At 43.1% G+C, this 22,436-nt stretch overlaps 1 protein-coding gene across 1 annotated transcript; it reads right to left on the bottom strand.

The window, feature by feature from the left end:
* Positions 1-434: 434 nt before the first annotated feature.
* psmb6 (proteasome 20S subunit beta 6) lies at positions 435-21,926 on the bottom strand. Its single transcript, XM_084315830.1, has 7 exons — positions 21,775-21,926; positions 21,224-21,291; positions 11,423-11,488; positions 10,841-10,906; positions 8,643-8,772; positions 1,296-1,440; positions 435-676 (listed from the first exon to the last, which is right to left on the bottom strand). The coding sequence occupies exons 1-7, from the start codon at positions 21,871-21,873 to the stop codon at positions 549-551; spliced, it is 702 nt and encodes a 233-aa protein (XP_084171956.1). The 5' UTR covers positions 21,874-21,926; the 3' UTR covers positions 435-548.
* Positions 21,927-22,436: the final 510 nt, after the last annotated feature.

The following is a 22,436-nucleotide window of genomic DNA, read 5'->3' as shown; positions in this document are numbered from 1 at the left end:
CTAGCCCTATGCTATAGATCATCTATACATCTGTCTTACCTTTATACAACTTAAAAACCACCTCGAAAATATACACACAAAATGCTAATAATTCCAATGATTAGCAGAAAGAGGGATGCATTTCTGTGATAGATATGGTACTCAAGATGTATTACTGTGATAGATAATGGTACTCAAGATGTATTACTGTGATAGATAATATGGTACTCAAGATGTATTACTGTGATAGATAATATGGTACTCAAGATGTATTACTGTGATAGATATGGTACTCAAGATGTATTACTGTGATAGATATGGTACTCGGATGTATTACTGTGATAGATATGGTACTCAAGATGTATTACTGTGATAGATAATATGGTGTATAGAATCACAACTGCAGCACAGAGCTCAGTTTGACCACTAGGTTACAGACGACACAGAAACATGACTTCAATCAACACCTGTCTTTTATTACAAATCTCAAACATGTCAACATGGAAACACGCCAACATAACGATATCTGAAAAACGTGTTTACGGGCGTGTGTGTGTGTGCGTGCGTCTTCAGTGAGTAGAGAACTTGGGGATCTTGTCGCCCAGTACAACTTGTCTCTCCACTCCGGTCTCAGAGATGGCAGCCAGTCTGATCACACCTCCACTAGAGCCATCTCTCTCCATCGCCAAGGCCACAGCTAAGGAGAGACAGGCAGAAGAACAGGTAGAGGGAGAAAGAGAGAGGACAGACGGACAGAGACGGACAGACCGAGACAAACGGAGAGAAACACGAGAACACATTAGAACAGAGGATCTCAGAAAGATGTTATCTTGGGTCACTACAGCATAATGTAGTGTATATGTAGTATAATCTTCGGACTATAAGCCACGCCTTTCCCCCCCATTTTTCGACCCTGCGGCTTATATAACGGTGCGGCTTATATGTGACTCGACGTGACCAAAACCGAAAATGTAAAAATCTAAATATTGCTTTTTTGACTGCATTGAAATGTTATTTATCTGTTCCCTTATTTGCTAAACTTTATACAACTTGTAAATGAGTTAATTCTTGTTATTTGTCCGACAGTATTGTGTCCCAATGCTAATTACATATGGTAATTAAACATTAAAACACCTGCGGCTTATAGTCCAGTGCGGCTTATATACCGGTATGTACACATCATTCAATTTAGCTGCTGCGGCTTATATTCAGGTGTGGCTTATAGTGCGAAAATTACGGTAGTATAATCTTTGGAGAAACATAAGGAACACCGATGCTTCCATAGTTACTAAGACACTTTTAATGGTCTCTCTTACCAGCAGTGGTGAGCTCCAGACATTGTTCTTTGGTCATGGAAGGCTTGTAGTTGGAGTCCATGAACCCATAAATGTAGGTGCTGCCACTGCCTCCAATAGAGACCGGCTGTCTCACCAACATACCTCCAATAGGTACAGAGTACACCTAGGGAGCGAGAGAGAGACAGAGAGAGAGTCTCACCAACATACCTCCAATAGGTACAGAGTAGACCTATGCCTCTTTTCCATTGCATAGTACCTACTCGACTCTACCCTACTCTACTCGCTTTAGGTACCTGGTACTTCGTTCCTTTTCCACTGCAGGTAGTACTCAGTTTGTCTCCGTGTGGGGAGGCGGGGCCGCTGGTGTACAGCATGAGAGCTCCGTGAGCATAGCTATGTCCGTGAGGGATTGGAGCAAGCCAGAGAAAACAGTTTTCAATCAATCAATCACAACATTAACCACTCTCGGTGTGTCTATTCCGCTAACATTACCTCTCGTGTCTATTCTGCTAACGTTAATGCTTCCTCTCGTGTCTATTCTACTAACTTTAACACTACCGCTCGTGTCTATTCTACTAACGTTAACGTTAGCATTAGGTAATAACCGGTTTAAAATGGATGATGATTACCTCACGTTGTGTCTATTCTACTAGCATTAGCGTTACTAGTACAAACAATCAATAGCGAGTTATATTGATCTGTGCACGCTATGTACGCTAGCCAAATGCTAATGGTAAAACGCAATCACATAAGCTAACAAATCAGCGATCTTTTTGTGAGAGTAAACTCTCCGCTCGGTGGTAAATTGTGTTGATGTTGGTTTTGTTTCATCAATAAATGAGGCAGAATACACAGTGAATGTATCCTTTTTTGTTTATTGCACTTGTTCCTGCTGCAAACAAATAAAGAAATCCTATGCCTCTTTTCCATTGCATAGTACCTACTCGACTCTACCCTACTCTACTCGCTTTAGGTACCTGGTACTTCGTTCCTTTTCCACTGCAGGTAGTACTCAGTTTGTCTCCGTGTGGGGAGGCGGGGCCGCTGGTGTACAGCATGAGAGCTCCGTGAGCATAGCTATGTCCGTGAGGGATTGGAGCAAGCCAGAGAAAACAGTTTTCAATCAATCAATCACAACATTAACCACTCTCGGTGTGTCTATTCCGCTAACATTAACATTACCTCTCGTGTCTATTCTGCTAACGTTAATGCTTCCTCTCGTGTCTATTCTACTAACTTTAACACTACCGCTCGTGTCTATTCTACTAACGTTAACGTTAGCATTAGGTAATAACCGGTTTAAAATGGATGATGATTACCTCACGTTGTGTCTATTCTACTAGCATTAGCGTTACTAGTACAAACAATCAATAGCGAGTTATATTGATCTGTGCACGCTATGTACGCTAGCCAAATGCTAATGGTAAAACGCAATCACATAAGCTAACAAATCAGCGATCTTTTTGTGAGAGTAAACTCTCCGCTCGGTGGTAAATTGTGTTGATGTTGGTTTTGTTTCATCAATAAATGAGGCAGAATACACAGTGAATGTATCCTTTTTTGTTTATTGCACTTGTTCCTGCTGCAAACAAATAAAGAAATCCTATGCGAGGCATTAAAGATGGCGGCTTTCTGTTTTTGTGCAGACGTTCCAACGTGTGACGCTTCTCTCTTCTGACCAATCAGTGGTCTGCAGTGTTTCACGTCACTTTTTTGGTACCACTTCTACCCGCTTGGAACCTCGACAGAGCAGGGACTAAAAAAGGACCGGGTTCCAGGTACTATCCGCAACTTTTGGCAATGGAAAACCGAAAAGACAGTAGAGTAGAGTTGAGTAGGTACCATGCAGTGGAAAAGGGGCACTAGAAAGTTCACCAACATACCTCCAATAGGTACAGAGTACACCTAGAGCAGGGGTCTCAAACTCACGGCCCAATTGCGGCCCGCTGGATGATATTTTGCGGCCCCCTACTTGCCATCAAAGTTTAGTGTTAGAGCGGCCCGCGCGCAACTTGTTGCAGAGTGTGCGAGTTGGACGTTTTATTTATTTTATGACTTGTAGGCTACCATAGCGCAGGCTCATGACAGCAACGTTACGTTAGTGACTTGGTTGAAACGTGATTCTGGAGTGATACCAAGTGGAAGGGAAATATATCCAGTGCGTGCGTATGGCAGGCATCCTCGAAATTCTCCGGTCTCCTCTGCAAGCAGTGCTCTGCCTGTCTGTGTCTGTCTACTCTGGTCCAATCACATTCAGCGTCCCGTCAGCGTTTCTCCCCCCCACCCACAGTCTGCGAATCAGAGCAGAGTAGGGCGGGTTTTCACGGAATGAGTTGTCTCTTTCAGCGGGTCCGAGTCAGAGCGAGAGTTGACAGCGCATCTACAGGTAGTCTAATCTGCAGGTACTGTAGCTAGTAACCTCGTTCCCAGTTTTACAGTATCTCCGTGAGATAAATGTAGCTAGTAGCCTAGTTTCGCCAGCAGGCAGTTAGTAGAAAAATATGGCATGCTCATGCTGAATGGACTGAAAAATATGCGTGCATCCTCCCAGCACCAAACCAATGTGCCTAATATGCCAAGTAATGGTAGCTCTTGGGGTGGGGAAAAAAATCGATACGTAGTAGTATCGCGATACTTTGCGTGGCAATACTGTATCAATACAGGGACGCCAAGTATCGATATTTAATTATTAACACTTTGGGTGCCATGGGTTAAATTCATTATTAACCGTAGGTTGCCGGCTCTATTTGTCTATAGAGAAAGTCCCCTTCTTTGCAGGGCTATAACTTTTTAAATTCTATTGCTACATTGCCATTATTAGGGCCCATTCAAAGTCCTATATGTATTGTTCATTGTGTAGCAACGTTAAACTTTTTCATTCACATATTCATAGTAAAGTATGGTCTAATGTATAAGTATGTTTTCATCTCTTTCTGCAGCTTTCTCCAGAACGTGATCTATAGCCCCAAATACATTATATTGATGATGCAATACAGTTTTATGGCAATCAGCGCGATATAAAAAATTCCAACTAGACGTACTTCTAGAAGTTACTACACGTCATCTGATGTTGACCGGATGGGCTAGGGGGCGTTTATAATTCCGTGGGCAGCGTTATACCAATCATCTAATGTGGGTCAAATGTTGATAATAGCAGTTAGTATCGAAGACGGTAATTTTACACGCTAAAACTCACCCCAGTCTCCGCGCGCCATTGGGCGATCATCATAGAGTAGAAATTTTACCATTATGGGATGTCGATTTACCCGGTCCATCTCCAGCTTGTATAATGGTATATACGTCCAAATCATGTTGTTTATCGAGTTATTGGCAATCGATCGCTATGTAGTGTGTCGAGATCGAGTCCCGGGACCTATAGCGAGTGCCCGGAAGTAATACGGCCGACCAGCACAACCTCTACGGCACTTCCTGTTAAGCGATTGCGCCGATCGGCCACCAGATGGCGCTCCTGAACCGCCAGAGAGCTCAGTGGGTCCTCCTGGTGGATCTCAGGCCAGCGGAGGGGAAATATGAATCCGATCCCAGATTTTTGAAATATTGATATTAAAGACGCTGTAAAGCGTCCTCGGCAACTTGAGCATGGCCGGGAATGACGCTTTTAAGCGTTTTCCGGCAGTCAAAGTGTTAATAAAAAAAATAAAAGTATACGGAAGTTGCATTGTTCATTTCAATACCTGTAATAGTACAGTAGTCCACACACACATGCATTCAGTTAAGTTGGAATATGACTAATACAAACAGTTCAGTTTGTCAGGTACATGCAACACAGATTACAGTGTTTACATCTGTCTGCTTGAGAAAATACCATGTTCTGCAATAAAAATGATTGAAGTGAGATGAACAGACTGAACTTTATTTTATTAGATAAAACATGTTGACAACGTTTTACTTTGCAGTTGAAAAAAGGTAATAAATTAAATTTGATCAAAAAAGAAAAAAGTTTTTTCGCAATACTCAGTGTATCGCGATATATTTAGTATCGGGACACAAATATCGCGATAGTATCATATCGTGAGGTCTCTGGCGATTCCCACCCCTAGTAGCTCTTGTGAAGAGTGGCAATTTGAAACGCCACTACGAAACAACAGTTATTTTGATGCAGCCTTTCCTCAAAATTCAGTGCCAAGAACCACAAAAATAAATGGAATGAAAATATCAAATCAAATCAAGCTGCAAGCAGAATTATTGTTAAAGCTATGTCACAACGAGAAAAATCAACCAAGTCCTTACTCAGTGGCATGGGTGTTGGCTAAACACAAGAAGCCATAATAAAATAATGTATGACTGAAGTGATGGAGACCATGTTTGAAGGCAAACAAAAGCAAATCCTCCTCAGATAGCACAGCAACCAGAATAACCGAAATACTGGCTGATGATTTGATTAAACAGCTTTGTGATAGAATAAAAAAAAATTTAGTGCATTTCCATAGCTGTGGATGAGTCCACTGACACCACTGAGAATGCTCAGTTGCTGGTGTTTGTGAGGTTTTAGTGAGTTTGTGAGAAGATTGGATCAGTTGTACTTTTTTTTTGGAATACTTGAAACCCTTTTTTTGTGGAATATTTGATGCGGTCCAGCCTCGCCCAGCCTCACCCAGACTCTACCTCCAGCGGCCCCCAGGTAAATTGAGTTTGAGACCCCTGACCTAGAGAGACAGAGTTTCACCAACATACCTCAGGGCTCCAGGGTGCGCCCGTTTTGGTAGCATTTTACGACCAAATATCAGCGCAGTGCGACTGGATGTTTTCCCTTGTCGCACTGGTGCACCTCCCAGCAGGTCTGTGTGTGTGTGTGTGTGTAGCGTCTTTTTCCCGGCCATGTGCGTTCTATAAAAAAAAAAAAAAATCTCTGCCTTTGATTGGTTCTAAGTTAACACGTGCATTATGCAAAGACCAGCCCTGATCTGCCTCTGATTGGCTCTGATCGTTATTCACTGAATGACGCCACTGCACCACTGTGAAACCTGAAACCAAAATATATATCTTTCGGGAGGAATGGCTGGTTCAATTTCCCTGGCTCCACTACGATAAAGCGACAAACAGTATGGTTTGCATGTATTGCAAGGAGTGTGGTCCTAATATGGCTGTAGGCCTGCCGCGATAAGCAATAAATCGATTAATTGCCGCGATAATTAAAATTAATGCAATGATTTTGACGGGCGCGATTAATTGCTATTTGCGCGTTTGTTTTAATGAGGCGGAACCAGTGCCCCTTGTCAGTCACTGTCCGTGTTGGGAGGCGGGCCGCTGGCTTTACTACAGAGCAGAGAGCACAGCACAGGAGCTCCGTGGGGCAACACCACATAGCTTAACTACATTTCTCAATAGTGTTGCTCCTTTTAACCAAGTAGCGTTATTTGTAGTGTAACGTTAGCGTTTTAACGTTAGTAGCTAACGTTAAAACTAACTTAAAGTTAGTTGTTCACCAACAATCTCAACATTTGTTTTATCATTAGCTCATGTCGATCTACTAGTAGCATCAGCAAGCTAACGTTAGCTGGCCCCAGTCCACTAGCAGCATGTCGATCTACCAGCAGCATCAGCAAGCTAACGTTAGCTGGCCCCAGCCCATTAGCAGCATGTCGAAGTAGTAGTAGCATCAGCAAGCTAACGTTAGCTGGCCCCAGTCCACCAGCAGCATGTCGATCTACCAGCAGCATCAGCAAGCTAGGATAATCACAACAATACTTCCGGTCCGGTCGGTGGGCTTCAAAATAAAAGTCTAAAACACCGGAAAAGACGGAGCGGTGGGCTTCAAAATAAAAGTTTTGGGAAATAAATTTCTCAAAAAAAAATTCTCTAACCGGTCGCAATAATATCGCTTATCGCGATATTTTCGGGGGCAATTAATCGCCCAGCAAAATTTGTTATCGTGGCAGGCCTATATGGCTGGCAGTACTGCTTTGCTGTCAGATCATCAACATTCAGAATAGAAACATTAGAAAAGCATAGTGTCTCCAAAAAACACATACTGTGTCGTGACAGGTGTGTTGCCAGCACATCAACAGTGCCTCTCCACGAAGCATTTCAGCGCCAGACGGCGGCAAATAGAAAAAGCGAGGAGGAAGAAATGAAAATCAAAAACACTGCTTATAATATCGCAAAAGAAGAGCTGGCGTTTACTAAATTCGCAGATCAACCTAATGAAAAAAAAACGGCTTAAACGTCAACCCGACGTACAGCAACGACACTGCCTGTGCCCAGTTCATAGGAGTGATTGCAGACATTAAAAAAGACGTCCCTTCAGATCACGGAGAACATCTACATGAGCTTCATGATCGACGGAGATACAGACGTCTCTGCAAAGGAGTGCGAGCTCGTCTACAGCCGCATTATATTGCGCAATGGGAGACCTATCAATATCCTAATTGGCCACATCGAGGTGGAGCACGCACATGCAAAAGGTACAGCAATGTTATTATATAATAACTCCAGTTTAAGCAGAAATAAGACAAGCAACACATTTAAATAATTAGGCTATTCAAATACCGGTAGATGCAATAAGCATATAGGGCCCTAACTATGGAATCTGTTATTATTACGTTTTATTTTTTCAATATAATTTTCTGTTTTAATGTTGAGTAATAATAATAATAATAATAATGAGTAATAGACATACAACCTGGATTTAGGCTACTGGAGCTGAGCTGAATGTGTTAAAATAGACATAAAAAAGTGAAGGATTGGACTTTGCTAACTGTAATACAATGTTATTTTTTCATAGGAGTCTATGCTGCCAAGTCAAGCACAGCACTGTTCCCCCCTTCTTCTAAACAATTGAGGTTATTGCAATCTTATTTAAATTTTTAAGCTCCAGTGGAATTTTGTGAGACAATTAGTTTGAAAGCCATTTGTCTGAACTTTAAGACCTGCTGTGTGTCATATGACAATTTCTTGTTTGTGATTTAAATAAAGAAAAAACATTTATCTGTACCTTTTATTCCTGTTTACAATAATTTACACAACATATTAATAAATTACTAATGTGTATGGGAACTGACAAAAAAAGGTAACGGTAACGCTTAAAATGTATTATTGCAGCGGCAAGAGGCGCTGTGAAAATGTTTGGGTGCACCTAAATGATGTGCTGGTGCACCTAAATGAAAAAGTTAGGCGCACTGGTGCAACCAATGTAAAAAGTTAGTCTGGAGCCCTGTACCTCCAATAGGTACAGAGTACACCTAGAGTCTCGCCAACATACCTCCAATAGGTACAGAGTACACCTAGAGAGACAGAGCAAGATAGAGACAAGGAGAAAGAGAAGAGGAAAGGACAGAGCAGATAGAGGAGGGGAATAGCGAGAAGGAAGATGAGGAGAGAGAAGAGGAGAAGAAGAGAAAATACCTGTCCTCCTCGTCTCTTGTCCCATCCAGCCACAATGATCCCAGCAGACAGCTCCTCTCTGTACCTATAGCAGCTGGCCTTGAACAGATTGGCAGCTGTCTCCACCAATGGGGGCTCATCCAACTCAATACTAGAGAGAGAGAGAGATACACACACAGGGAGCTAATTACCCCTTTCTAACCTCAGACTCTTTCACTGCTAACAGCTTAAAACTCTTGGTGGGTATGTTAGGTTTTCACAGCCTGGTCTCACATTACCAGACCTACTGGCTCCACACTGTGTTTTGACTGAGAATAAATACTGCCTCTCAACACCAAACGCTTTGCTAGCTCAGTCTTGATGAAATATGAAGATATTCACTCAACATCTTCAGCTATAGGACGTGCTAGCTGACAGTCACACCATTTAACGTCACAGTGACCAAATGCGTCCCCATTTTTATAGGATTCTATCACATTTTCATAACAACAGCGAATATAACTTACCCTGCACCGTTTTCACTGAGGTTTCTTACAAATTAACAATGTTTTATTTGTCCTTTATATACGGATAACCTTAAAATCTTAAATTGTACCATTATGTTCCCCTTTAGACAACAAACATAATGCTAATGATGCACTTTTGTTAAGATAATTAGGTGACCATTCTCGGTCACTATATTCAGGTCGCATTAATAGTTTAACGCTGTTCAGATCACGTTTTTTCTAATCCGGTGCTGACCTGTGAACTAGGTGATAAATGGGTAGCACTTTATAATAACACCCTGTTATAATACATTTATAAGGTATTTGTAGATAATGAACTAATCATGAACAAACCATTTATATACATTCATAATTGATTATTAAATCATTTATAACTATATTTGTATAACATTTACAGATTAGTTCTACATTATTTATAACTCATTATCAACATTGTTTGTACTTGGTTTGTTCATCATTAAATAATGTTGTTTAATGTGTAGTAACACATTTGTAGATGCTTTGAAAAATGGATATGAAAAAACGACTATAGTGTATCTCCATTTATTTTTCATGTTCAACAAATGATTTGTTAAGACATTCATAAAACATTTATAAATCATTTGCAGATGCTATCGTGGGGGCCAATCTGAAGTGAAGCCTATTCATCATTAACAAATGTCTAATACAGTTAATTATTTGTTTACTTTTTCATCACATGTTACAAATGTTGTAGGCAGCTTTCGGATACACGCTTCTTTGTGACATCAAACAGTGACAGAATTAGGACTAAAGATAAATGCAATTTTATTAACATATAAAATACATGGGCATGACATATAGTGTAACTGGGGGGGGGCACTAGGACCCAGGAGTACCCTGGCCAGGTAGAGTATCTAGAGAGGAAGTCTCACGCGAGCGAGACTTGACGTCACGTATGTTGCACTGTTGCCGTCTGTTTGAATGGAAGCACAAGTTATCCGTGCTGCGTCTATACTTTCGCTTTTAATAAGGTATGGGCAGGTTAAACACCTATTTTTGTTGGTAAATCTGTTCCATCATTTCCGACCTACAAACAACTCTTATGTTGTGTAGACGTTCGTGTAGATGTGGTGGGCGCTAACGTTACATTTGGTCCTAATGTGTGCTCAGTGTGCTCAGTGATGATGACACGACACAAATAATTATTACTCTTGTGTGTCGTGTCGAACAAATGTAACGTTAGCGCCCACCACATCTACACGAACGTCTACACAACATAAGAGTTGTTTGTAGGTCGGAAATGATGGAACAGATTTACCAACAAAAAAAGGTGTTTAACCTGCCCATACCTTATTAAAAGCCGAATTTGGTCTACAGACAAAGAGTGTGACCGAGATTGGTCTACGTTCCGTTAGATCATCCGACCATGACGTCTTGTGATGTTCATCTATAACAGGATACATTGTAACGTTGTTGTTATGTTAATCTATAACAGGATACATTGTTGTGATGCTCATCTATAACAGGATACTAGGGCCGTCTTAAATACTTCGAAGCTTAATCGTTCGATAATAAAAAAAAAAAATCTCTCTCTCTCGAAGCTTCAAATTAAAATCGAAGCTCGGCCCCCGAAGCTTCGATTGCCAAAAAAAGCTTCGAAGGTCAGCCCTACAAGATACATTGTAACATTGTAGTGATGTTCATCTATAACAGGACACATTGTAATGTGTGTGTGTATGTGTGTGTGTGTACCTATGGAAGCCCAGCTGGTAGGTCACCACATCAGCGATGGCCTGAGTATCAGCAGCTGATCCAGACCTGTCAATCAAACATAAACTATAATAGTGAACCAGACAAGCATGAAACTAAGAGGAGGGAGAAGAGCGAAAAGAGAATAAGAGGAGAGAATATAATAGGTGGGTATAAGAGAATAAGAAGAGATGAGGAGAGGAGAGAAGAGTATAATAGGGGAGGGGAGAAGAGAAGAGGAGAGAAGAGAATAAGAGGAGAGGATAAGAGGAGAGAGAGAAGAGAAGGGAGGAGGAGAGGAGAGAGAAGAGTATAATAGGGGAGGGGAGAAGAGAGAAGAGAATAAGAGGAGAGGATAAGAGGAGAGAGAGAAGAGAAGGGAGGAGGAGGAGAGGAGAGAGAAGAGGATAAGAGAGGATAGAGAAGAGGATAAGAGAGGATAGAGAAGAGGATAAGAGGAGGGGAGGAGAGAGAAGAGGATAAGAGGGGAGGAGAGAAGAGAAGAGGATAAAAGGAGGGGAGGAGGAGAGGATAAGAGGGGAGGAGAGAGAAGAGGATGAGAAGAGTGGAGGAGGTCTGACCAACCTGCAGCAGAAGATGCGGTCATGGATTGGGGTCAGCTTGTCTGTTACTCTGTTTGCTATGTAGGCCCTAGAGAGAGAGAGAACATGTTACTTTATACTGATGCAGTAACATGAGGCGTGTTCGAGATTGGCGAGGCGGACGCAGATCTGCGCAGGTTTTACTACGGCCTCGCCAAGCGCGTTGCATGACTGTTAGAATGTTGTCCGACTTGCTCTGGAAATCTCACGAGGCGAGGAACTCTCGCGGGAGCGAGCCACGCACAGCCTTCAGAGCGAGGCTCCACAGTACCTCTCACCCGACTGCTCCACGCAAATCCATGATGGGGAACGACTTGCTGTCGTTGCGCAAATCGCCTATTGGCTCAGAAAAGTTGTCACCTGGTTGTCACCACCAGCCACGCCCACAAGAGGAAGTTATGAGACCTTTGATTGATTGAAAACTTTATTAACCGATTGCAGAATGGGTACAATACAGTACGGGTCCCGTCTATCAGATATATTTATTATTATTATTGAATACAGGAGTTTGGGTGAACTACAGGAGTTCATGATGAACTTCAAGCTGTCAGACACCAAATTATTTTTTTATCAGAGTAATGAATGCTGTCGGAGTTTATATCAAAATAACAATATATCAACCCCCCTGAACAAATGGTGATTGCTTCTTCAAGTCGATTCTACAGACGGACTGTTTCTATCATCGGAATTAAATAATTATAACGATAATAAATACAATTACGTTTTGCATTTATAGTCATGACTCAATGAGCAATCTGAGCATTACCGCTCTATACAGTACTCCTCTAAGCAATCTGGCTCTCAGTTAACCCAATCGCTAGATAGATTAACGAATTCCATATAAATCTATAGTTCATTAACGATGCAGCAGCTGATCTGATACTGTATCCTGCACACACGCGTCGTCTGTTTTGCCTCAATACTGTATATATATAATTCTGTTTTGTCTCAATATACAGTATATATATGATGCAAAACAGAATTATTCAGCAGTCTGTGTGTGTTGTGTCTGCGTGCGCGCTGCAGTGGCCAGGAGCGCGCAACAAGATGGTATACATTATGGATTATGAATAGTATATTCCACTATAGCAGTATATGGTGTGCTGTACATTTGAATCTAATCTAATTTTGCACACGGCCATCGCATTATAATGAGCTGGACAGGTGTGTATGTCTGTGTGGTAACGTGAACGCGTATCTGCCATGCGAGACTAGACGAGCAGGCTGTCGTCAAATCTGAAGTGTCCGACGTTCTGACTCCTCCCCCGGCTGCACTCGTCTACTCGTCTATTTTCGAGGCGAGCCGAAATCAATCTCGAAAACACGCCTATGTACACACACACAGCTGCCCACATGGAGCAGCCACGCCTCCTCCTCGCTGCTCTCCCTCTCAGCCCCGCCTCCTCACTGCTCTCCCTCTCAGCCCCACCTCCTCCTCACTGCTCTCCCTCTCAGCCGCGTCTCCTCCTCACTGCTCTCCCTCTCAGCCCCGCCTCCTCCTCACTGCTCTCCCTCTCAGCCCCGCCTCCTCCTCACTGCTCTCCCTTTCAGCCCCGCCTCCTCCTCGCTGCTCTCCCTCTCAGCCCCGCCTCCTCCTCACTGCTCTCCCTCTCAGCCCCGCCTCCTCCTCGCTGCTCTCCCTCTCAGCCCCGCATCCTCCTCGCTGCTCTCCCTCTCAGCCCTGCCTCCTCCTCGCTGATCTCCAGGGTTTGTACACCTTTTCCAAGGCAAAATGCAAGCACTTTTCAAGCATTTTCAAGGTACATTTTCAAGATTTTCCAGCATCTTATGCGGCTGTGGTAAATTAAATATTTACTCAAAATGATTATTTCACTTCTTCCATCACATTAGATCAGATGTTATTGTGCTAAACAACCAAAATTATGTAGACTTGGCATCATATATAACCTGGCTGAGCCGATCTGTTATGCAGTAACATACTGTATATCTGTATGTCATAAATGTCATGATGAATTGAAAATGGGGGACCCTGATGTAAACAAGACGAAAGTCTTTCTCTGGTCTGCATCCCCTTAACAATTATGTGTATTGAGCCGTACTGTATTGTACCCATTCTGCAATCTGTTAATAAAGTTTTCAATCAATCAATTAATCAACTCCACTGCAAGCTACTCCACTGGCTGCTCTGGCTCTCACTACACTGCTGGTTGTTGATGTGGATGTAGCTGTGCTGCTTGATGCATTGCTTGTCTGCTGGAAATAATCCACTAATGCAGGACCTGGATTTAGACGTGCTTTCATCAGAATTTGATGCTTCTTCCCTAAATAAAAAGGAGCAGCATGTTATAAATAAAACAAAGTGTTTTATTAATTTAATCTCACTGGTTGCACTTAACTTTAAGAGTGTTTATTGTTTAATGTTGACATCTAATGCCTATGAATTTTAGAGCCTAATGATGGCCTGGAATGAACTAACTACCTTAACATTAGTATCCATGTAATTAACTGTAAAGTTCACGTTAGCTGTTAGATTGCATATTCCATAAATAAACATGCTAAAATTGGCCTGGCTCGTCACATTTGATGATGACTATGGCTCAATACACACAATTGTTAAATGGATGCAGACCAGAGAAATACTTTCGTCTTGTTTACATCAGGGTGCCGCATTTTCAATTCATCATAACATTCGACATACACGTTCCAACCTACAACTGCTCCACACCAGTTCCACACCAGTCTCCGTAAATGTTCTGTTATAAAAATAAAATACCATTTCAATACACAACAAGTTTTCATGTTTTGAAATACATGAAAGGAAATTAGCTAACGTTGATTTGCCTAACGTTAAGCTATGCTACATGCTATAACACTGCGGTGAAAAACAGAGTCCGGTAAACACGAGTTTGTAATTCCAATAGTGTATTCTGCCTGTTACTTGACTATTTCGATTATTGAAGTGGTATTTTTATAACAAACATTTACGGAGACAGGTGTGGAGCACTTGTAGTCTCGAACTTAGTTACCTGGCGAGCCAGGCCGATACACGTTAATAACACCCATGGCTCAGTGGCTCACCTTTCAACGTGGCTCGAACGTGCAGACTCCCACATGGTAAAAATCCTTTCTGCATATTTTGCACACGGCTACTCGAGGATGTTCTCCTCTTTTTAACCATGAATTATATTTGATATCTCCGAGCCAGAGCTCATTAAAACGGCAGCCTCCCGGCATTTTGACCACACACACGCGCGCTGTTCTCAGATGGCACAGGTAAAAACACTACGGGTAGAGCCGAGCCACATTTCATTTTGCGTGAAAGGCGAAAGCAAAAATAGGCTTGCGAGTCGCTCCGACTTATTTTATTTCTTTGTCTAAAAACAAAACTATTCAGTCAGATAGCGATTTATTATTAAAGTATAAAGTGCAATTACAATTTCAATAACTTTCCGGCACTTTATACACAATTCAAGCACATTTAAAACCTTGAAAACAGCACATTGAAATACAAGCATTTTCAAGGATTTCCAGCACCCGTACGAACCCTGGATCTCCCTCTTAGCCCCACCTCCTCCTCGCTGCTCTCCCCCTCGCCTGTACCTGTTCCGCAACAGTAAGTTACTTCCGGGGTAGGCCTGATTGGCCCCGACAGGCACGTGACGCGGCAAACTCAGGACGCGCAACGAGGCTGCTGAGAGCTGTCGCGCGGAAATAGGCTGTCTATTGCCATTCTCTAACACAAACTCTAACCTTAACCAGCTCCTTAACAGCGCCTAAACTTAACCGTTCTAACCTTAACCAACTCCGAAACAATGCCTAACCTTAACCTTAACCATGCCTAACCTTAACCATAGAAAGAATATTGCCATTCTCTAACACAAACTCTAACCATAACCAGCTCCTTAACAGCGCCTAAACTTAACCGTTCTAACCTTAACCAACTCCGAAACAATGCCTAACCTTAACCTTAACCATGCCTAACCTTAACCGGCGAAAGAATACACGTAAAAAAAAAAATCACGTTAAAAAAAAAAGATTTGATGGGATTCGAACTCGTCAACAACGGACCGCAGTATCGCAGGACCGCCGCTCTGCCAGGTGAGCTGAAGCGCCGAATGAAAGTCATGGCTGATTTGGACGGTTACGTAATTCCGCAAGCTCTGCCGCTCCGCTCTGCGGAGCGTGCCGCGCGGCAGCGAAAGTTGCGCGTCACGTGCCTGTCGGGGCCAATCAGGCCTACCCCGGAAGTAACTTACTGTTGCGGATAAGCTATAAGCCTCCCCCTCAGCCCCACGTTGTTATTTTTTTTCCTAGCCGCATTTCTCGGAGACGCTCTCTGATTGGCCACTGACATGTTTTCTTAATCGCGTGACGAGCTGTGTCTTTGCCCATTTCCGCATCGAACAGCCTGCAAACTACCTGGCATTCTATCGCCATGCTCTAAGACAAACTCTAACCTTAACCAACTTCGAAAGAGTGCCTAAGCTTAACCAGTGTAGAAACAGGCGTCGGCCAATCAGAGAGCGTCTCCGAGAAATGCGACTAGGAAAAAAAAAACGCCTCAGCCCCGCCTCCTCCTCGCTGCTCTCCCTCTCAGCCCCGCCTCCTCCTCGCTGCTCTCCCTCTCAGCCCCGCCTCCTCCTCGCTGCTCTCCCTCTCAGCCCCGACTCCTCCTCGCTGCTCTCCCTCCAGCAGCAGCTATACTGTATGCAAGCCATGCTACAGAATAGTACCAGGTAACAGGTTCTAGCGCAACACATTTAGCAAAGCACCGAAGGTTAAAGGATAGACACGCAGGGCGGCGCACCACGTTACTGCACTGGAGACCTACGCGGTCGACCCGGGTTTGTCTCCCGAGCCCGGACGGTGGACGTACATTTGCCGCATGTCTTTCCCCACATCTCCTCCTGACCTTCCTCTCGCTCTGCTCTCTGTCGGTCATGTCTGACCCGAAAAGCTGTAAAAATGCTCAAAATAAATCTTAAAAATAAAAGAAAAAGGATAGACACACTGACCTCTATAAGTTAAAGACAGCTCCAATTTCAACATGACTGAAGCATTAAGATGGCTCAATAAACCGTTGTTGGTTGCAGTGTGTTGATTGAAGTGTGTTGCCCAATAGCCATTTTCGATGAACCCTCCTCAGAGCCATCAGGCCTGAGAAATCATACTGCTGGCCGGGTTTCAAACTTTCAATTGATAAGGAATATACTGCTGAGAACCCCGAGCCAAGAGAAACCACGTCTGAACTCGACATCCTTAGTTATACATGTCTAATTCACTACATTTCCCTCAGCTAGTGCGACTCCTGCTCCAGTCTCCTGCCTGCAGTCAGACAAACTCCTGCTCCAGTCTCCTGCTGAAACAGACAAACTCATGCTCCAGTCTCCTGCTGAAACAGACAAACTCCTGCTCCAGTCTCCTGCTGAAACAGACAAACTCCTGCTCCAGTCTCCTGCTGAAACAGACAAACTCCTGCTCCAGTCTCCTGCTGAAACAGACAAACTCCTGCTCCAGTCTCCTGCTGAAACAGACAAACTCCTGCTCCAGTCTCCTGCTGAAACAGACAAACTCCTGCTCCAGTCTCCTGCTGAAACAGACAAACTCCTGCTCCAGTCTCCTGCTGAAACAGACAAACTCCTGCTCCAGTCTCCTGCCTGCGCAGTAAGCCACATTAAAAGTACTCTGGATAGTTTGTTATCTTCATGTGAGCATTTCCCTCCCGTCATTCAAACAGCAGCTTATAATTTCATGAGCAATAGCTGTGGGTCCTTTATAGGAATGTCCCCAAGATCATTTTGGAGATGTGGCTTGTCATATAAAACCTTTTATTTTAAGCACAAAGGGAGTTCAAATAAGCTACAATATATGAAGGAGTGGAGATAAAAGCAGCGAATCAGGGAGAGAATAACAACCTTCTTAGAACGTTAAGAGTTTGATTGATTGGACATTTTATTAACAGATTGCAGAATGGGTACAATACAGTATGGCTCAATACACACAATAGACCTGTCGCTAAACCACACCCCAAAATAGAATTTGTCCAATCATATCACAGCAAAAATCTTCGCTGCAGAAAACTCGGTCAACACCAGAAAAGCCATTTGTGGGCTGCATCAAACCAGACGGCTGTGATCAAAACCACTGTGTAAGAGTTCAGTTTATATGTTATTATCTACCTAATATCCGATGGTGAAACGCTGTGCGTGGGGTACCTGTAATTCGGACACCAGGTACCCTGAAAGACTGGATGGAGGAGTATATTTCATACCTTTCCCGAAGCCCAAACGAAAACTAGAGAAATGCAAGCGATGGATTATGTTGTGTCGTCGACCACATACACAACTGAATGTGAAGACCATTACCAAGGACACTTATGTTTGCTCAAAGGTAAGGTCAATTCATAAAGACATAATATTTGACGGCATGTATTAGAAACGTAGACCAAACTATTAGTTTGCCAACGTTTGACTTTGACTGCGAACTAGCTATCGTATATACAGCCCAGCTGCCAACATGTAACGATACCGCAGATATTTCTGCATCATAAGGTTAGCTTTCTGCATCATAACGTGAGCCTTCTGTATCATAAGGTTAGCTTTCTGCATCATAACGTGAGCCTTCTGTATCATAAGGTTAGCTTTCTGCATCATAACGTCAGCAACGTTACCGCAAGCCAGGTGCATAACAGTGGAAATGATGACCAACAAGGAATACTATGAATACTACTACATGTAGAGCTGCCGCGGTATTGATGTTTTCCTTACCGCACACATTTGCAAAATATTTCCTACCGCCGCGGTATTACCGCACACACACAAAAAAAAAGTTTGAATGCATTTTTTTTGTAGTCTACTCTTTATATAGCATATAGCCTGCCTCTAGTCTAAATGTCTATCTTTAGAGGATGACTTTGCAGCATGAATATTGTTTGGGATTCGGCATGCACGCATTCGTTATTAAAAGTGAAACACGGATTCGAAGTCTCCCCTCGGTGTCGCGCCCGCCGGTTACCCCCCCGACCCTTTCTTCTTATTATTATTATAACGTTACTACTTATGATTACAAAGGTATTCGATTTGTGGCATTAACGTTAGTATAGTTACACGTTCGTATTTACCGGACCACATAGCAAGGCAAGCGTTACTCAATTAATATCTACGTTCCTTTCTTTGCTCAGAGCGTGCCGAGTTGTACCCATTCTGCGGTCTGTTAATAAAGTTTTCAATCAGACAAGTGTATAGAACGAAGGGCTTTTATTATAACATTTCGTTGCAGTAAAATCATTATGCCTCGTTCCCTGAGGAGCGACGGCGTCGGTAATCCACTCCGGTCTCCGGTGGGAGCTAACGTACTATTAGCCGTGTTGTGATGGCTGAGATTCAGGAAGTAAACGCACTGCAAGATGCTCCAAGCATGTGACGCGTATCTCTTCTGACCAATCAGTGGTCTGCAGTGTTTCATGTGACTTTTCTGGTACCCAATAGGGTCGCTTGGAATCTCGACAGAGAAGTAGGGAATATCTGCAGAGCCGCAAGCCCAACGAGAGCGTAATAATAATGATAATATAATAAAAAACAGCGGTGATGCCGGTATTCAGCCCAACGCTGCGGTGGGCATGATGTAACAGCGATACCGCGGTAATACCGATACCGCGGCAGCTCTAACTACATGCACTAAGAATGCTCGATGCACTTCAGATGCCATAGTGCCACTTGAAACCAGTAACAACAGGGACAACGATGTAAACAGTAAATAAGTCCTGGACTTTTCGTTTTATCCCTGACACTACTTACTTACTTAGGCCCATCGCTCCCAATGTCAACAGACCAGGCTATTAATCCATAATGGAGGTACTAGAAGAATATAATGTTAAATTACCATAGATGCATCACAACAACACATGATATTGTTCGCTATTCCAGTTTATATCGTACATCCATTTGTTTAACTGTAAATCCATGTATATTTATTGTATATATTAAAAATAGTGGCTATTTATGTACACTTTAGTTGTGGGTTTTCTTTTCTAATCAGAGTGATCTATCTTGAGAATGTGTTGTATATGCATTTATTTATATTTATATTAAATATAACTTATACTTAGTGTTATAAGAAAAGCTATGTCCTGACCTGTACCCATTTACTGTGATTTACAGGTATTTTGGTAAATGGTAAATGGCTGTATTTATATAGCGCTTTTATCCAAAGCGCTTTACAATTTGTTTCTCACATCTTACCCATTCACTCACACACCGACGGTGGAGGCAACCATGCAAGGTGCCAACCTGCTCATCAAGGACACTTCGACACGCTGCCCGGGAGGAGCGAGAATCAAACCGGGAACCTCCAGATTACCAGACGACTGCTCTACTCCCAAGCCACTGTCGCCATTAGGTCTATTTTATTATTAGGTATTTTTACTTTGGTCTCTATCACTATACATTTATAGTTAGTGTAATCAATCATTTGACCTGATGTACACTAGAATGTGCAGCATACCATTCTCTGACGTCTCACCCCTTTATGGAGGAGGATTGTTGGCAAGTGACAGCTCTCACTTTTTTCCTCATTCTAGTGACTAGTGACACAACTGTCGGGTCTAGCTCGTATACTGCGTTGGACCACTAAACTAAATGTATCAGCAATAGTAGTAATCATGGATTATCGTCATAGTTCTTGTAATCTTCAATCAAGTCAACTGTAAGTAATGCCTGAGACGTTATCTATAGCTAATGCTTGCATCACCATGGAGGTCTAAGGTAAATGTGTATCTCATGAACGTACTTTTCCACTGCATATTGTAACCCTCTCCGTCTGCTTCTAGATGAAATATTTGTGTTATCTTTAAAAAACAGGTCTATTACCTGCTGTGGTAAATCTCCAGCGGCCTAGCCCCTTTCGTGACTGTGAAGCAAGGCTGCATCACAGTCAGGAAAGGGGCTGCTTGCCGCCATCGTCAACGAGAGTCATTCACGGTCGGCTCTGTGTCAGTTTTCAAAGGGGGCGTGGCTTAGCGATAGGTCTATTGTTAAGGGGATGCAGACCAGAGATGCAGACCTCGAAATTTACAGGGGCCAGTTTAGAATTGCAGCCTCCCGTAGGTGCTCTTTGAGAGTGGTTTTGAAGGTGGGTAGTGATTAACATTCCTTTACAGCTGTGGGTAGGGCGTTCCACATTGTTGTGGCATAATTGCAAAACGTGTTTAGTCCCTTGTTTGAGACAAATCTGGGTTGAACATGATTTGTGGAGCTCCCTCTGGTGTTGTGATCGTGGAATTCACTGACCTTTGGGAAGTATTTCGACAGGTACATGGGTATCTTAGTGGTGTAGTGTATCTTGTAGACCAGGCCCATTGCAAGTTGCTGTACTCTCTCTGGTGAGGTGGGTTTTAGGAGTAAGGTCAAGCAGTAGTCTGACCAGTTTGTTTTGTGATGTTTGTAGTCTTGTTTTTAGTGCCTTTGATGTGCTTTGGTACCATGAGGTGCAAGCATAGTCGTAGTACCCTTGATGAGTGCTCCTGTTAAGAGTCTTCAGGGTATTCTTGCTTACCAGAGAGGAGATCCGGTACAAGAATCGTGTTCGTTTGTTGACTTGTTTTAATTACATAATTTTGCCATTTTTTCACAGGAAAGATTTGCCTCTAGGATAGAGCCCTAGAGAGTGTTTACAGACATCTTGCAATACTTTTGTATGTTGCATCCAGTCTGGTTGTGAACCTTGATCTGAAATGGTCTTTATATGCGTCACACCTCTGATGCAGGCATTTAGTAAAGCTACTTTAATGCAGGATGATCTCTCTTTAAAGGGGCTACAGTCTCACCCAGTAGTAGTACGGGAATCAGCTCCCATCACCACTCCTCCATCATACTCTACTGCCATGATGGTAGTCTGAGAGAGAGAGGAGAAGAGAGAGAGAGGGGAGAAGAGAGAGGGGAGAGAGAGAGAAGATACATTTAATGTGTTGCACTTGCATCATTCATGTAAAATATAAAGTAAAGATAATGCAGTTACATTGCAACAATTACCGAGGAGCTAAATGAACGGTAGCGAGCTTCCAAAAGACTACATCATCAGACGAGCAATGGCTCGACCACCACCAGCCCCAGACAAGTACAGTATTAGCTAACGGTACGTTACAGTCAGTACAGTCAGTACAGTAGGCTCGTTAGTTATCAATGATAGTCAGTTGGGTTGTAGTTGCGTTTATAAACAACGTGACACATGATGGACACTGACGTTAGCTCAGTCCTCCAGCGGGAGAAGTGCTGTCTCACTCTGCCTGCTAGCTTAGCTCAGCTCTCCAGCAGAACCTTCCCCGGGGTCTAAACCTTCACCCAGACCAGGTCCGGGTCTACACGGACTAGAACTTACTCCAGTGCTGACTTCCTGGCCGGCCCAGTCCGGTACCATCATGTCACTTCGAGAGGAAACCTGCTGCTGCTGTCCGAACCGCATCATTGTTGCCGACATCTTGGTCAGAATTCTAATCGGCAGCGTGAAGTAACGTGACGTAGTGAACACCGTTAACGTACCGGGCGTAATGACGTGAACGCCGTAACGTGCCGTGCGTAATGACGTAGTGAATACCGTTAACGTGCCGCGCGTAATGACGTAGTGACCACCGTTAACGTGCCGTGCGTAATGACGTAGTTCACGTTCCGTTGATGATCTATTGATTGATTGATTGAAAAGTTTATTAACAGATTGCAGAATGGGTACAGTACAGTACATCTCAATACATACAATTGTTAAGGGGATGCAGACCAGAGAAAGACTTTCGTCTTGTTTCCACCAGGGTCCCCCATTTTCAATTCATCATAACATATATGACATACATGACATACAGATAGATAGTACTGCTACATCTATACATTTATGACATATCAGATTTGCAAATACAGTACTGTTTGTGATACAAAAGTGTCCAGAAAAGGAGTGTATATACATTTGGCGTAGAAACTGTACATTGGAGGAGGTTGGTGGGGTGGGGTTGGGTGGGTTGGGTGAGGGCTGTACATTGGAGGTGGGGGGGG

This window comes from Notolepis coatsorum (genome assembly GCF_963971535.1).
Source record: "Notolepis coatsorum genome assembly, chromosome: 1".
Lineage (NCBI taxonomy): Eukaryota > Metazoa > Chordata > Actinopteri > Aulopiformes > Paralepididae > Notolepis > Notolepis coatsorum.
This window is presented reverse-complemented; position numbering and strand designations above follow the sequence as displayed.